Source organism: Cnephaeus nilssonii, assembly GCF_951640355.1.
Source record: "Cnephaeus nilssonii genome assembly, chromosome: 5".
In the NCBI taxonomy this organism is placed as follows: domain Eukaryota; kingdom Metazoa; phylum Chordata; class Mammalia; order Chiroptera; family Vespertilionidae; genus Cnephaeus; species Cnephaeus nilssonii.
In genome coordinates, this window is record NC_137076.1 from 85023403 (window position 1) to 85040321 (window position 16919).

General features: G+C 36.7%; 1 protein-coding gene across 1 annotated transcript in view; it reads right to left on the reverse strand.

Moving 5' to 3' along the window:
- The window catches only part of LARS1 (leucyl-tRNA synthetase 1), a 55970-nt gene that overhangs the window by 20071 nt on the left and 18980 nt on the right, over positions 1 to 16919 (reverse strand). The window contains exons 9-23 of the mRNA XM_079772525.1: positions 15670 to 15737; positions 15337 to 15562; positions 14060 to 14147; positions 13902 to 13978; positions 11726 to 11779; positions 10883 to 11023; positions 9042 to 9119; positions 6457 to 6542; positions 6300 to 6365; positions 6122 to 6204; positions 5415 to 5553; positions 4632 to 4844; positions 4104 to 4161; positions 2719 to 2782; positions 626 to 809 (exon numbers count right to left, since the gene is read on the reverse strand). Of these exons, the coding sequence (XP_079628651.1) occupies positions 626 to 809; positions 2719 to 2782; positions 4104 to 4161; positions 4632 to 4844; positions 5415 to 5553; positions 6122 to 6204; positions 6300 to 6365; positions 6457 to 6542; positions 9042 to 9119; positions 10883 to 11023; positions 11726 to 11779; positions 13902 to 13978; positions 14060 to 14147; positions 15337 to 15562; positions 15670 to 15737 (1625 nt within the window). The remainder of the gene's footprint in view (positions 1 to 625; positions 810 to 2718; positions 2783 to 4103; positions 4162 to 4631; positions 4845 to 5414; positions 5554 to 6121; positions 6205 to 6299; positions 6366 to 6456; positions 6543 to 9041; positions 9120 to 10882; positions 11024 to 11725; positions 11780 to 13901; positions 13979 to 14059; positions 14148 to 15336; positions 15563 to 15669; positions 15738 to 16919) is intronic.

Consider the following 16919-nt stretch of genomic DNA (forward strand, 5'->3'; position numbering starts at 1 on the left):
AATCCTGTTTGTTTTTTAAGAAACCCAGAATGCACACACCATCTGAATTCCCTCAATCCCTAGTATTACACTTCTAATTGGCGGGACAAGTGTTTTTCTCTCTTTCTAGACAACAAGAAGGACCGAGTCTTATCCATCTTTGTAAGACCAGTACTTAGGATGGTCCCTGAGACATAGATGTTGATAAATGTCTTTTGAAGAGAAAACAAAAATGGTATTTCTCCATTTCTTTTCATCTACTTTTCCTTGAACCATTCCGCCCTACTTTGATGCAAGAGAGCATGATAAAATGGTTATGAGAATGGGCTTTGGAAAAAGATAGAAGCAAATTCATATCCCAAGTTTGAAATGACTAGCTTTAAGGCATTTAATAAAATAATTTTTCTAAGCTTCAATGTCTTTATAAAATAGAGCTAAAAATATCTTTATTATATAAGGTTGCTGTGAGGCTAAAATCAGATAATGGATTCAAAGTAATTAGCGTTGTACCTGGCACAAGTAAGCTTTCAATGAATAGTAGCTATTATTATCATCTACATTTATTTTAGGGTGGAAAAAGAAAACTTAAAAATGCACCAGGACTAAGCAACTCTAAAGTACCAAGTGGCTGGGACCCATCGGTTACCTGGCAAAAACTCTATCGTTGAAGGTGCTGGCTGGACCACTTCTTAGGCTGTCCCAGTTGGCAACCATTTCTTTCACCCACTCCACCCAGGTGTACAGACGGAGAATACCTGCATCTGCCATGGCTTCCACAAAGTTAGCATCTTCCACAGTGTCACCAGCATCAGCCAGAGCCAAGCGCATTCCTGGACGAAGGGAAAAAAAAAACAATCGCTGATTTTAAACTGTGGTTCCTTAATATCAATTATGCATCCAGCTGGGTACACTATGAAGCGTGCACATAAATTAAGAACTAGCCAGAGCTTTAAAGGATTGCCATGGATCAACAGCAAAACAAAAATCACCAAAAGTAGATGCTGTTAAAATATTTGCACCATCTGTATTAATTTGCATACTTAGCATCAATATGCTTTTCTTCTCAGGAATGTTGAGTTAATGAGATAAAGTGGTCTTCAATGAGGCAAAGGAAAAATTTAATAAACTAGGGATAGATATCAACATCTCAGTCTCATTTAGAGATAGCAAAATATTATGAAATTTTAATGCATGAAAACACACATTGGTGCTTCATGTGTACAAATACATATTTAATTCCTAGTTCTCAGAGTAGATTCTTCCTTCCAAGTTTTCTACTAACAAAATTTTACTTTCCAACCAAAATCTTCCATTCTAAAATACTGAAAAAAAGCCATCAATAAGAGCCTAATTACATAAGGTATAGGACATCCTTGAAATGGAAAGCATGTGGCTGCTAAAAAAGAGTGAGGAGCCCTGACTGGTTTGGCTCAGTGGATAGAGCGTCAGCCTGCGGACAGAAGGGTCCCAGGATCGATTCCAGTCAAGGGCATGTACCTTGGTTGCGGGCACATCCCCAGTAGGGGGTGTGCAGGAGGCAGCTGATCAATGTTTCTCATTGATGTTTCTAACTCTCTATCCCTCTCCCTTCCTCTCTGTAAAAAAATCAATTAAAATATATTTTAAAAAATGAATGAGGAAACTATGAACTGTGTTATGGAGACATTTCTTTCTTTAAACCTCATGAACCAACCACTGTTAACTTCAGGTTTTTTTCTGCAGCTTCCTCAACTCTCTCAGGTTTCATAGAACTAAAAAGAGTTGGGCCTTACCTGGATTAGGCTTTGGCTTAAGGCAGTGGTCGGCAAACCACGGCCACTGTCATATACTACCCTTTACCTCTTTGCACACAATATGCCACAATTGCCTAATCCTCACAGCTTCCAACTACACGATAACATTTAGTCCAGTCCAGTGGTCGGCAAACTCATTAGTCCTCAGAGCGGCAAACCGCGGCTCGCAAGCTGCATGTGGCTCTCGAGCCGTGGTTTGCCGACCACTGGCTTAAGGGAATGTTGTAGCTGGTTTGAGCTTCTATCCAGACCACTAAAACTTTCATATCAGCAATAAAGCTGTTTTGCTTTCTTATTATTACTGTGTTCACTGGAGTACTTTTAATTTCCTTTAATAAATTTTCCTTTCACAACTTGGCTACCTGAGGAAAGAGGTTTAGCTCTCAGCCCATCTCAGCTTTCAACATGCTTTGCTCATGAAGCTTAATCATTTCTAGCTTTTGGTTTAAAGTGAGAGACATGCGACTATTCCTTTCACCTGAACAATTAGAGGCCATGGAGGGTTATTAATTAGCCTAATTCAATATTGTTGTGTCTCAGCAATTCTTATGTTTTAAACATTACAGCGCTTGTATACAAAGAAACCATGAATACTTTTTAATATATCTTTATTGATTTCAGAGAGGAAGGGAGAGGGAAAGAGAGATAGAAATATCAATGATGAGGGAGAATCATTGATTGGCTGCCTCCTGCACTTCCCCAATGGGGATCAAGCCCACAACCCAGGCATGTGCCCTTGACCAGAATTGAACCTGGGACCCTTCAGTCCACAGGCTGACACTCTATCCACTGAGCCAAACCAGCTAGGGCCCATGAATACTTTTTTAAAGTATTGGTAACAGCAAAAGAGAAAAGCAATAAGATTAAAACAAATTTTAAATTGCCTTGTGTAATCTGAGGAGAATCGAATCCTATGCAACAGCAATGATAAAAAAAGTATACTCACCATCGGCTGAAAATTTGTCAATAGCTTGGGTCAAAGTGAGAAAGTTGCCTGTGGATTTTGACATCTGGAATAGAAAGCCAGTAAGTAAGCATTAGCAGGACTATACATAAATGAAACAGACCTGACCAACCAAATCACGTTAAATGGGTTGGCCACGATCAGATAAAGACAACAAGGATTAGAAAGGTAGAAGAAAAAGATACCCTGAACTAATTTTAGAGGTGAGGACTGAAGTCCAATCAATAGTGACTTCTATGGGTCATTCGGCTGGTGAGTGCGAGCTGGGACAGGATCTCCAGGCTGAGGCTCAGTCCACTGCTCTTTCCATTAGACCCTACTATTACTTTGTGCACAAGGAATTATCCCACTATAACTCTGGAACACTTCAGGTGATATAGAGAAGAGCTCTATATCAACTAGTCCTTCAAAAATAAATGGACTAGCTCATGAGGCCAGAGTTATTAGGGTTTTAGGAACTTCCTGTGATTAGCGTCATGATAACTGGTTGCTCAAATTGTGCTCTGCCTGAGGGCAGCACATCTAAGGAGCACTGTGCCCAACTTAGCAATCTTTATTTTAAATTTCTTATGTCTTAATCATAACTTTGCTGATATCAAAGAGAGGTGATTATTATATCAATGTTCCACCTCATGGCAATAAAATATCATGTACCAATAAAATCAGCACAGTGTACAACACAACAATGTTGAAACCAAAGAAAATATCATGTTATAACCAACTCCAAAATTCTAACATTCTAATTTAACGGCCAGTCACAGCATAAAACAAAATACAAAAACCACCAAACTATTGTTTCAACTTAAGTAGAAAGATACTCTAAGGTCTTTACAGTTACTGTGTCTGTCTGTTTCTCTGTCTCTCTCTCTGCTCCAGTCAGAATTCATGTTACCTTTTGTGAAAATAAATACTGTACAAGTGTTCTAATAGGTAGGTTCCCTCCCCTCAATTAATACTACTTACTCTACACATTTTACTTTTTAAATATTTTTATTGATTTTTAGAGAGAAAGGAAGAGAGAGGCAGAGAGACACATCAATGTAAGAGCAACACATTGATAGGCTGCCTCTTACAGGACCCCTACCAGAGATTGAGCCTGCAACCTGGGCATGTGCCCTGACTGGGACTTGAACCAGCAACCTTTTGATGCACAGGATAACACCCAAACAACTGAACCACACCAGCCAGGGCCACACACTCAATTTTAAAGGTAAAACTTTAATTTATACTGGTAGTCCTAAACATTTTAAATGTAAGACTTTTAAGCATCTGATTGTCATATTCTTTATTTCTTTAATTTTAAAAAAGTGCAACTTCCTAAATTAGAGCAGCTTTCTGCGAAATTTTTAACTCTCAATGAGCCTTACCTTCTCAGAGTTGAGGAGAAGATGTCCATTTGCTCTCACAGCTACAGGCCATTTGTCACTTTATAGGTAAATGTTTAAAGAGAGAAAATAAAACTTAAAGATTGTGGTTTAGGCTTAAAACATTGAGATAAATGCTAAAAGATTAACAAAAGTTTGCTAACACAAATGTACAAGGATATTTACTAAGCTCTGTTTGTAACAGGAAACAAATGAAAACAATGAAAGTGTCCATTAGCAAAGGACTGATTATAAAACTATGGTACAAGCATACAGTGAATTACTATGTACGTACTTAAAAAACACCAACAGGGCTATATAAAAACACAAGACAGAAATAGTGTCTACAACATTGCATCTTTGTATAAATTGAAATGTAAATAAGTATAGATATATGATGCTAATGTACTTGGCAAATCTATACCCTGCATAATAACTTCTTATATATTTAAAGCCATAATTTATTGCTGATTGACATACTGCTCATGTCAATAAGCAATAAATTTAGTCCATATCCTTTTTAGCACTCACCTTTGTTCTGGCCACATAGCCACATGATTATAAAGATAATATGAAAGATGATTTGGAACAAGATCCTTGCCAGAGACTCTAAGATCCACAGGATACCAGAACTCAAACTCATGCTTTAGCTGATCTAATTTTTCCTTTGGGATCTGAGTCTTAGGAAATGGAGCTTCCTTGAAGAAAACATAATCCCAAACTTCCTTGGTCATCTGCTGTGGTCTGTATTTAAAATAGAACAAACAAACAAACAACAAAACATACGTAATTTTTTAAAAAGAATCAGTATTTCAATCTAACCAGGAATTAGGAATCTCTTAATGTAGTTAAGAGTAACAAATGAGTGCAATAGACTCCCATAAAAATGAAGGATGGGTAATAATAAAAAAGAGGACGGGCTATTGATTACTTTTTCTCAGTTCAATAGCGAAAAACAAAACAAAAACAGCATAGCAAAATTCTGCTAAATGAATTCCTTTTTTAAAAAAGTATGGCTTTGATTTTTTTAGAGAGTGGAAGGGAGAGGGGAGTAAAAGAGAAACATTGATGTGAGAAACATCGATAGGTTGCCTCCCACACACACCTCCAACCTGGGTATGTGTCCTGACCGGAATTGAACCAGTGACCTTTCGGTACACAGGATGATGTTCAACCAACTGGCCCACACTGGCTAGGGCTGTTAAATGAATTCTTATGAAAACTAAATATTAAAAAAGAACTTCCAATACTTGAATCAAAAGATGGTATATTTTGCTGACAAACTAGATTTCTTTCCCTGATCCATTTACCAACCTGATGCCCAGTGGAGACTCTGCCTGTCCACGCAAGTTACCCCCCTGCAACAGGTGTGCCACTGTGTAAAATGCCATGTAAATAGTGGAATCGGAGAGAGATTCAATCAGCCACTGCTCATCCCAAGGCAGGCGGGTACCTGCAAGATAAAAAGAAGAAAACTAATGCATGAGGGACCTAAGAGACACTTCATCTATAAATCCACATTTTAAGAATAGTTCTACAGCCCTAGCCGGTTTGGCTCAGTGGATAGAGCGTCGGCCTGCGGACTTAAGGGTCCCAGGTTCGATTCCGGCCAAGGGCATATGCCCGAGTTGTGGGCTCGATCCCCAATAGGGGCTGTGCAGGAGGCAGATGATCAATGATTCTCTCTCATCATTGATGTTTCTATCTCTCTATCCCTCTCCCTTCCTCTCTGAAATCAATAAAGAAATATATTTAAAAAAAAAAAAAAAAAGAATAGTTCTACAGGACTTACAAAGCTGCTTATAAAGGAACTTCTTAAATTTACTCGGATAATTTATAAAAACAAAATGGTAAATAAAGAGCAAACTGGGTTAGCAGGTAGGAAACCCCATCTTGGTTTCCCTCATCCTCTAACTGAAAGCTCTCACTTCCAATTCAGAAAAACACTAGAAAAGAGGGAATGAGGAAAAAGTGTTAATTTGCCAAAGTCATTCAAACAGAAAAATCTGAAGTGTGCTTACCTAAACCGTAAGTTCTTGAGCAAGCATGCTCTTGTAGCCAGCCTAAGGTAGCTTCAAAATTCCTCCTGGTCTCCTCCCCGAATCTGGAGAGTAAAAAGCACAGTGTCTCCCTTCACCTTCACTGTCTTCCATACTTCTCATCTCCTTTCCCTTCCCGCATCACTTTCTCCCATCTTACGTTTCCAGGTTCTTCAAGCACTGGGATGTCTGCTTTTTCCAGTTCTCTTCTCCATAATCCAAGTACCTGGGAGTACACACATTGATTAGAAAAAAGTAAAAGTCTAAAGGGGAAGGAGAGTGACTGGAGGAAATTTCTTGTTACAAGAGAGACTAACCACTGGTCACACAGGGCCACTACGCATTCATCTGAAGACCTGGACATAACTTGTTTCTCTGGTTCCATGTAAATAAATGCATCTCCCTAAATAGAAGTAAATAAAAATATATCAGATATCATGCCAAGACAATCTCTATTCCTCAAGGATAAAACAACTTTTTTGAAAAATGCATTTTCATTATATCTTCTTTCTTCCCAGGGTAAAGTTATCTGCCTTATTTTCTATACACCTGCTTTTGTATTTTTGTTTTGTTCTGTTTTTTTCCACTATGTAACCTGCTTCAGTGCCTGCAGAGGCCAGGCAGTGGTTCAAGGCCAGTATGCTATGACATGGGCCACTACGAGAGAACCGGGGGATGGACCTGCCATAAATCCAAACCCATGCACATAACACTTGCTTTTGAAAAGGTGTGCATCTTTGTCAAATGGATCACCTTTCCCTAGGTAGAATATTCCTCTTCAGTGGCAAAATCAAAGAAGTGTAATCGTTTTTAAGTCTATGGTTTGGAGATTAGGCTGCCTATGACATCTTTTTATCCTTGTTATAATAATGTAAATAGAGAATTAAGTACATGAAACTTTAAAAAAAAAAGATGCCCAAAAATTAAAATAGAAAATACTGTTCCTAAAGACTTATAGTGTCATAAAAAATTCCCACTAGAAAACTGGCCATGAATTTTATTTTTTACCAAATATAAGTATCTCTTAATGCATTACGATCCCAAACTTTTCAAGCAATGATCATTTTAAAAAATAATATTCAGCATTATTATCCATATAATGATTTATTGTTGTGTTCTTAAATGCAATTCCTCATGCTGAACTTCAATAGCTGGGATTTTTGTTTAAAGATAGTGAAGTAAAAACATGTTTAACTCTACTGCCTCTAAAATTTCAATAAAAGGACAACAAAGAGGTGTTTATATTTTTAATGGCACGAACCTACAAAGACGAGAAAAACTGAAGAAACAATATCCACCAAATTCTGGAAACAGAAAAGCAGGATGAGTGCTAACTGTATTAGCAGGTTGAAGAAAGCTGGCCGAATTCTAAGACAACAGTAGAGAAAGCTAATAAGCAACCCAGTCTGCATTGCAGAACCTCCAAAAAACTCAGGGATTGGTGGCACAAGAGAGTTCTGAAAGAGGAAACGTGAGGCTGAATAAAGGAGGACTAAGACTTTTAACAGTTATTCCCAGAATGCTTTTGGACTTCTCAAAGGTATCACTGAACCAGAGCACCATGTTTAATGGCCCTCAAAATTTTAAGGAAAAATTATTTCCAATCCAGAATTCTATTCCCAGGTAAAGAAGGGCAAATGAGGAGAGGGTAAAGATATTTGAGACATGAAAGGTTGTAAAAATTTAACTTCCAGACACTTTTCTCAGGAAAGCTACTAGAGGCAAAGCTTCACTATAATGAGAGTAAATAAGAAAGAAGCAGTCAGGGAATCAAGGACCCAGGGCATCCAACTCAAGAGAAGCAAAGGAAAGCTTTAGTAATGGTGGAGGAACACCTCGGGACATCTGTGCACCAGTACAAGCAACCAGTACCGACTAAAACAGGCCAGAGGCCCTGGGCGAGTCTCTGAGATGGAACCAAGAGCACACTGATGTGTTTGAAAGTATTGAGAGGAGAAATAAACAGACGGGGCAGAGATTGGGATGGTGTATTGAGAAGTATACTTAAAAGCGAGGAAATTTTTTTAAAGAGACTATTATTAACTCCAGGGAAACGCAAAAGCTAGGGAAGAAAAGTTATTGTATACATTATAGCTCAGCCATGTCTCAAAAATGTAAACACTGACTATGGCTCTAACATAAATTACAATATACCTATACCAGGATGATGGGGGATGGAGAAGTGTACATGAATGTGGTGAGATTAGAGAGGAAGCCACATGGCAAGAAGAAGTAAATTTTGATCTTCAATACTATAAAGTCAATGGCTGATGCCTAATACTGAAAAATAAAATCAGAAAACTATACTACATTTAGATTTGAGATCTACAAGAGATGAAGGTCAATACTAAAAAAAAACTAAAACAGTTGAAAGTGAGCCCCTCCAACGAAGAGTAATTTAAGAGAATGTGGAAGGATAAAGAGGAAATTGTGACTTTTTTATTTTAATCAGCCTTACAGACAACTCTCTCTCTGTATCTTGAGTACATATAACTGTCAAAAATAAAATTTTAATTTAACAAGTAGTTAAGTAGCTCAATAGAAGAAAGTTACAACAAAAATGAAAATGCGGGGAAGGATGAAAGTGACAAATAAAGCACTACAGAAAGAGAATTGTAACTGCTAGTATCTCAAACGGCCACCACCAGGAGCATATTAAAGTTCTCTGCATGTGCTTTGCACGTACCAACTTTAGAACACTATTCATCAACGTTACAGGTGGGAAGTTCAACTTAAATGAACTGCTAAATAGGTCTCCTATATTCTGCCATAAAACAATATGCTATCTTTAATAAAGCTCAAGGTTCTACTTCAGACTCCCTGCTAATTAACACGGTAAAGTCTGTCTTTTAACTAAAATATTTCTCCTAAAACAGCCTTGAGAGGATAGCCTTTCACATACAATGTCAATCATCTTTTTCTGAATAGTCTTCTTTACGTCTTGGACCTTCTGTCCTTTAAATCCATCCACCAACATTACCTAAAAGGATGAGAGTGAAGAAAGAAACACATAGAAAATAATTTAAAATTTGCTCTGAGTTCCTTCCTCCCAACCAAACTTTTTCCTATCTAAATTTACTTCCACCCACCAACCCAAGGTATTTTTAGGGTGAAACTTATCACATTTACAACCATAACTTTTTACTTTGGCATAGTTTGGACAACTAATATGTATAACACGTTTGTTTTCTTTTAGTATAATTAGGATAGCTGTCATGAGCCTGATGAGGAAGAAACCCTCACTTCCTTTCCACTTCTCAGGTTGCTGTGTGGAGAGACTCCACTACACTAACTCACCTCATTCCTCAGGGCTTTGCGAGAAGGAACTGAGCGTAGTCAGCTCAGCACCACTTAGGCTTCTCTTCCAAAGCCGCCTGTTGCCAACCAGCTTTCTCCTTTGCCTAGCCGTGTGATAAACTGAGCTAAGAGGAAGCCTACTATTTTTCAGCTCTGCCTTTTACTTAGTGGGGAAATTTAATTCTAGGGTGAAGTATTAGCTTGCCACTGCTGTCACAGCTCTAAGCCACCATCCCCTTTCCAGCTGAAACTGACTTCCCTCTACCTGATTCCTGAGTCTCTCTCAAACAGTTTCTAAGTGAAAGACAAGTTCTTTTTGGACCTTCCAACCCTCTAACATTACCAAAATGCTTCATATCTATTTAATGCATCATTATGAAATGATACTTCATCATTACGATGCAATGGTTAAGAGCACAGTCCTAGAGCCAAGCTGCCTAGTTTGAATCTCATTTCTGTCACTTGCTGGCTAACTGGCTGATCTTGGGCAAATTACTTAATGTCTTAGTGCCTCAATTTTCTTATCTGTAAAATGGGGGGAAATAGTGCTTACTTCATGAGGTTATTTTGAGATTTAAAGAAGTTAATTTGTAAGTACTATATAGGTGCTGGCTTTTATTACCATCCAAAATGTATAAGTCGCTTAAAAGACGTATAACCAATTCTTGGTTATCTAGAAAAATGACAGTAAAGGTAAAACAAATTCTCATTTATGTCCTTAAATATCTTCACTTTAGCTATGTATGGTGTCACATGGTTACCAGACTTATCAGGGTGGTCACTTCATAACATGTAACTGTCTAACCACTATATTGTATACCTAAAACTAATATAATATTGCATGTCAACCGTAATTGAATGAAAAACCTTTTTAAATCTTCATTTTAAGCTCAAACAACTAACAGCTTAGCTGAATATTCACTTTCTCTAACCTAGTCTTCTTTCCATGGAAATGCAGTAAGTCACATTAACATATGCACAATTAAGGAAAAAGAGGTTCGTTCATTCTGCTGTGCTCCCCTGGCATTTAGTAGTCATTAACAAGTAAGCTAATGAACTGAATAAAATTGCTTTTTTTTTTAAAATATGAACTTCTTAATTTAAAGAGCCAAAGAAGGGAACATGTATTATCCATGCAATAAACCTTTGGAGTTTAGTGGATAATAATATGAACAAACTTTAAATATCTTCTTAAGAAATTCATTCCTTAAGAGATTCATACAGGACATAAAGATGTAATTTCTGTAAATACTATTATTCCCTCACAAAAGAAGATTAAAAAAGGGCTGAAATAGAAGAATCTCTTATCAATCTCATATTAACTTGTCATAGGTCAGTATATGACTGAAACTAAATTGAATTTTTCTACGTATTTTTTAAATGATTAAGAAGAAAATCACAGAACATGCAGTAAATCAAATAAAACAATAAAAAATTATTACTTACACCATCATAAAACCCTTTTAGATATAATTTCTCCTTTGCTTCTGCAAGCTTTTCTCGGTCATTCTGGCTCTGAACTTTCAACTCATCACAAATGGTTACAGCAGAAAGATTTCCAAAACCTGGGATTTCAATGACTGGCACCTGCAAAAACAACAATGTCAGGAACCTACTAAACCTGAATGCACACAAAACAGCCCTATGGGGCACAGTCCTTTTGCCTCCACGGTCAGTAATCACACAGTGACTAACCAAGATCTAGATGTGAATTTGTCCTCCTCTCCACAAACTCTGTGCAGCAACCCCACATTGTTCCTCCCTTACATGTACACCGTCCCCAGCTCTCATCCTCCACTGCCATCCAATTAACAAAATAATTAACGTTGAAACTAGCAAAATTGTGAAAACAACTAAATTTTTGGAGGGTCCTGTTTTTATTTTCTAATAAGTCTTCTGGATCTGTCATGAAAGTTACTTGCTAGTAATTTAAATGCTTTTTCCTCTGCAGGCACTAACAAATGTTATGTGAAAACATAAACATTTATGAGTAATATGGCAAAATGTTGTCCTCAGAAGCCTAGAAATTGGCCAAATTAGCAAAATAAGCTACTATAAAATCGATGATGCTAAAAAGCCATTTGTTTGCTAGGTGCTAATACTTATTGTTAGTTTTTCTTTCACTCTTACCTGCCACAGCAGACATCAAGTTCAAATAAACTCTCAAGTAAACCCCCTTATTTCCATACTCCATTAATTAATTTTGTTACAAAAAACAAAATGTCAGCTCTTTTTTTTTTCTCTGATAAAGATATGGATATGAATATACAGAATAATCTATGTACTCACTGGCTCAAATGGCAAGACCATGTCATCTCTAATTCCATACTTTGCTCGTAAAGCCTACAAAAAAATTTTAAAGTTAACATTAATGATCAACACTTTATTAGTATAATAATTGAGAAAAGAAACCTCTAAACTTTTTTTGAGCTAGTATTTCTTCTTCTTTCCATACAGAGCAATTTTTTTTATCTTTAACACATATCTCAAGAAAGGATCTATGACTTTTAAAAACTCAACAGTTTAAGTTATAATGAATGGCTTAAATGATGAAACCGTACAGCCAAAAGCAAAAACTGACACACACCCCACTTAAAATGAGGTTCATATTCTAGGCTGCAATGAAAATGTGACTATCAGAAAACTTTTCAAAAGTTTAATGAAATCCATCACATCAACCAATTAAAAAAGAAAATTTCATAGGATCATATCAATAAATGGAAAATAAGCATTTGACAAAATCCAGCACCCATTCATGATAAAAACTCTCAGTAAACTAGAATAAAGAGGTGCTTGCTCAGCTTCAGAAAGACGATAAAAACCTACAACTGGCGATGCTCAGTAGTTGAGCGTTGACCTATGAACCAGGAGGTCACAGTTCAATTCCTGGTCAGGGCACATGCCTGGGTTGTAGGCTCCATTGCCAATGTAGGGCATGCAGGAGGCAGCCAATCAATGATTCTCTCTCATCATTGATGTTTCTATCTCTCTCTCCTTCCTTCCTCTCTGAAATCAATAAAAATATATTTTAAAAATTAAAAAACACAACTAAAAAACCTACAGCTACCATCATAATGATGAGAAACTTGACGCTTTCCCACTAATATTAGATAAATGCAAAGATGTCCCCTCTTACCACTCCTTTTTTTTTATTGTTGACAGTATTACAGATGTCTTCCATCCCCCATCCCAGAGCCCCCCCTACCCAGTCCAAAGGTTATTGCACATATAATACATGTTCCTTTTCTTTTACTCTTTAAATTAAGAAGTTCAAATTTTAAAAAAAGCAGTTTTATTCAGTTCATTAACTTACTTGTTCATGACTACTAAATGCCAGGTGAGCACAACAGATGTGAACGAACCTCTTTTTCCTTAACTGTGCATATGTTAATGTGCCTTACCATGTTTCCATGGAAAGAAGAGTAGGTTAGAGAAAGCAAATATTCAACTAAGTTACTAGTAGTTGCTTAAGCTTAAATTGAAGCTTTAAAAAGGTTTTTCATTCAATTATGGTTGACATGCAATATTATATTAGTTTCAGGTGTACAATGTGGTGGAATGGTTAGACAGTTATATGTTATAAAGTGACCACCCTGATAAGCCTGGTACCCATGTGACACCATACATAGCTAAAATGAAGATATTTAAGTACATAAATGAGAATTTGTTTTACCTTTACTGTCATTTTTCTAGATAACCAAGAATTGGTTATATGTCTTTTAAGCAACTTACACATTTTGGATGGTAATAAAAGCTAGCACTTATATAATATAGTACTTACAAATGAACTTATTTAAAACTCAAAATAAACTAAAGAAGTAGGCATTATTTTCCCCATTTTACAGATAAGAAAATTAAAGCACTAAGTAATTTGCCCAAGATCTGCCAGTTAGCCAGTAAGGGACAGAACTGAGATTAAAACTAGGCAACTTGGCTTTAGGAGGGAGAGAGATGAATAGGAAAAGTACAGAGAACTTTTAAGGAGTGAAAATGTTCTGTATGATTTATAATGATGGATATATATAATTACTGCATACATTTGTCCAAACCCACAGAATGTACAACACCAAGATTAAACCCTAAGGTACACTATGGTCTTTGGGTGACTATGATGTGGTTCATCTTGGTAAAAAAAGTACCTTTCTGGTGAGTGATGTTGATAATGGGGAGGCTAAGAATGTGTTGGGGGGGCGGTAATAAGAAAAAGTTGCTGTACCTTCCTTTCACTTTTGTTGTAAACCTAAACTGCTCTAAAAAAGTAAAGTATTTAAAATATATATACTATGATACATTATATTCAATATTCAAACCACAGGAAAATATATAAACATCAGGAAATAGGTTAAAGATTGCAATTCAAAGTGACATGCAATAGCTTTTTAGCCTAACCTCATAGAGTAGTTCAGCGGTACCTAACCAATTAGATGAAGAAGGGGAAACAAGAATGTGAAACTCAGATACTCACCTGCTTTTTTTTCAAGTCTCTGAGGGCAGCAAAATCATCGGGGGAGTCAGAAGGAACACTTGTGACCACACCAGTGCCTTACAAAACAAAGTGTGGAACTGATTAATACAGCCAGATATGATTACCATAGTATTTCTATAAAGAAACAAACTCTTTACCTTTATCCTCCTTTATGGTGAGCATTGGAAGAACATAGATCACCTTGTAAGATGTTAAAGGTGCAGAAAGTGATGCACCAAGAATTTCCTATGTAAGAAAAAGATGAGCATAAAAGGTGAAGAAATTTAACCAATAAAATTGAAAACAATGCTACTATTTTAAGCCCAAGAAGCTAGTAATCAAAAATATATGAAATAAAATAAAACTCATTCTTTTTTACCACCTAGACCAAAAATAACTGTAAATACTAATTAAGGTTGTAAGGAAATTAGTTCACTGACACAGTGCTTTTGACATTGCACTCCTTGAGGAAAGCGACATAGGAATCCATCGCAGGAGCCACAAAAATGTTCACACAACTTAGACCCAGCGATTCAATCCTATGAATTTATCCCATAGTTAAAAAAAAAAAAATTGTTTTTCTCTGAGAAGTTTGCCCAATGCTGTGTTAACCTGGGAACAAATAAAACTTTAAATAATAGAAAAATTATTTAATAAAATATAAGACTTCACAAAGCTAGAATACTGTATATCCATTTTAAATGATAATGGGAAGACAAATTGAATTAAAAAGATATATCTAGTTTCTCTTTTTAAAAAAATCAGAAAATCCAACAAGATTGGACCCATAGTCTCATACACAATAAATGGCTTATAGCTGTTTGTTTAGCTAAGGAATGAACTTTTCAATTCCACACAGTTCTCACCCATCCCACTTTATTCATAGAGATAAGCTGCTTTTACAGAATTTACAGTGATGAAGGTTGAAAGCTATTTTTTAACTTATACCACCCATTTTCCTCACTCCAGAATCTGCTTAAATTAACATGGAAAGAAGTTGCATTAGAGACAGTTAAAAATTTGTGTTGTTAATACTGTTCCCAAGAACTCCAACATCAGGTACTAATGAGATATAAGCACGGCTTGGAACAGAAAAATACAGGAAACAATCCAAATATCCATCACAGCGAATGGTTAACTATACTGTGGTACAGCCAAACAGGAATACCTTTGCAGGAGGGGGGTGAGCACTGACTCTGAAATGGACACAAGAGAACCTTCTGGAAAACTGGAATGTTTTATATTTCAATTTGGGCAATCCTTACATGAGTGTATACAAATATGAAAATGCACCAAAAAAATACACACGATTTACATATTTGATGATATCTATGCCTCAATTAAGTATTTTTTAATACCTTTTTCTCAAGCTTCACTGTTGAAATTTTTCCTCTAAATTCATGCACTAAAATAAACAGTCTGCTACCTAACTTACCTCTCCCATTAATTCCTTAACAACAGGCACCACGCCACTGTCTTTGGTAAAGCCCTGGAATGACATATTCCTGGCAGCTCTTTGGGTGCAAATGAATATATCACCATTCGCCGTCTCAAACCCAATGTACTTCATATCAGGGCGAACCCAACAGTTTGTCTGTCCAAACATGGTCTCAGGTCTGAGAGTAGCAGCTACCAAAAAGATATTTTTCCCTTTCAGGCCACTAAGAAAAAAAAAAAGATACATTAAAGAAAAAAAAAAAAGTTGCGGATTTTATCACAAGTATCTGATATTCAAAAAGCTGAAACAATAACTCTTTGGCAAACCTACCTTAATTTGGATGGGTATGGCTCAAGCACTTTCAACTTGATTAAAGTATATTCCTGAGGTCCAACACCCTAAACAAATAAAACAAAAATGGAGGGGGAAAAGACGTGGATTACACCTACTAATCTATGTGAGAGATCTGATTGAAATTTCTAAGATCAGTTCTTACATTGTTAAACTAATTCCTTTCAGCCCTGGCCAGGTAGCTCAGCTGGTCAGGGTGTCATCCCAATATGCCAACGTTTCGGTTTCAATCCCTGGTCAGGTCACAATAAAAGAATCAACCAATGTGGGCGTCACCAGGTTCACTGAAAGGTTGCCAGTTGATTCCTGTAGGGGGCATGCAGGAGGCAGCCAATTGATGTTTCTCTCTCTCTCTCCCCCTCCCTTTCTCTCTCTCTAAAAGTCAATTACAAAAATCTTTAAGAAAAAAAAGAATCAAGCAACAAATGCATAAATAAGTAGGAAAACAATTCAATCTCTCTCTCTCTCTCCCTTCCTCTCTCAAAAATCAATCAATAATTTTTTTTTAAATAGGCAATCCTTACTTCCAATGAAGAGACTGCCAGTGGTGTGGCTGACCATATCCACATAGAAGTCTGATGTGTAAGAAGTGAGCTGGGGGACCTTCTTCTACCCCACACCAGAACTGGTAAAGGAGACCCAGACTCTACTAAGTGAGGATGTTTTGCTGAGAGCTCTCTTGAGAGGGAAGGACAGAAAAAAAAAATTTTTTTAAGTGGCTTAGAGTAATCAATTAAAACAATTTTTGCCAAAATAAGAATTAGAAGATAGCAATGCCACAGAGCAGTCATCACAGACATACACTGGACCAGGGGTCAGATGATGTATATTCAAAAACTAGTGTGTGCCCTTACTAACAGCTTGACCCAAGAGAGTCACAATCTCTTTGAGCCTCATACTGAAGAACACATAAGATAACGGATGGGAAAATACTTTGAAAAATTATAATATGCTATTGAAATTTAGGATATTGCTCCCATTGACTATATTAAGACTTAATATAGTCAATAAACTGGGCCTTCTAAAGTCTCTCAAATCTTTCAAAATTCTGATCAACTCTCACTCCCATCAGATAAGTAACATCATAATTAAAGGCTGATTTTGAAAAGTAGTCACCACACCAGCAGTCGCCAACCGGTGGTCTGCGGACCACTGGTTGTCAGTGAGGCCCAAAAGGTTGGCAACCACTACACCAGACTATAAATGTGTTCAAAAGTGGTAATAAACAA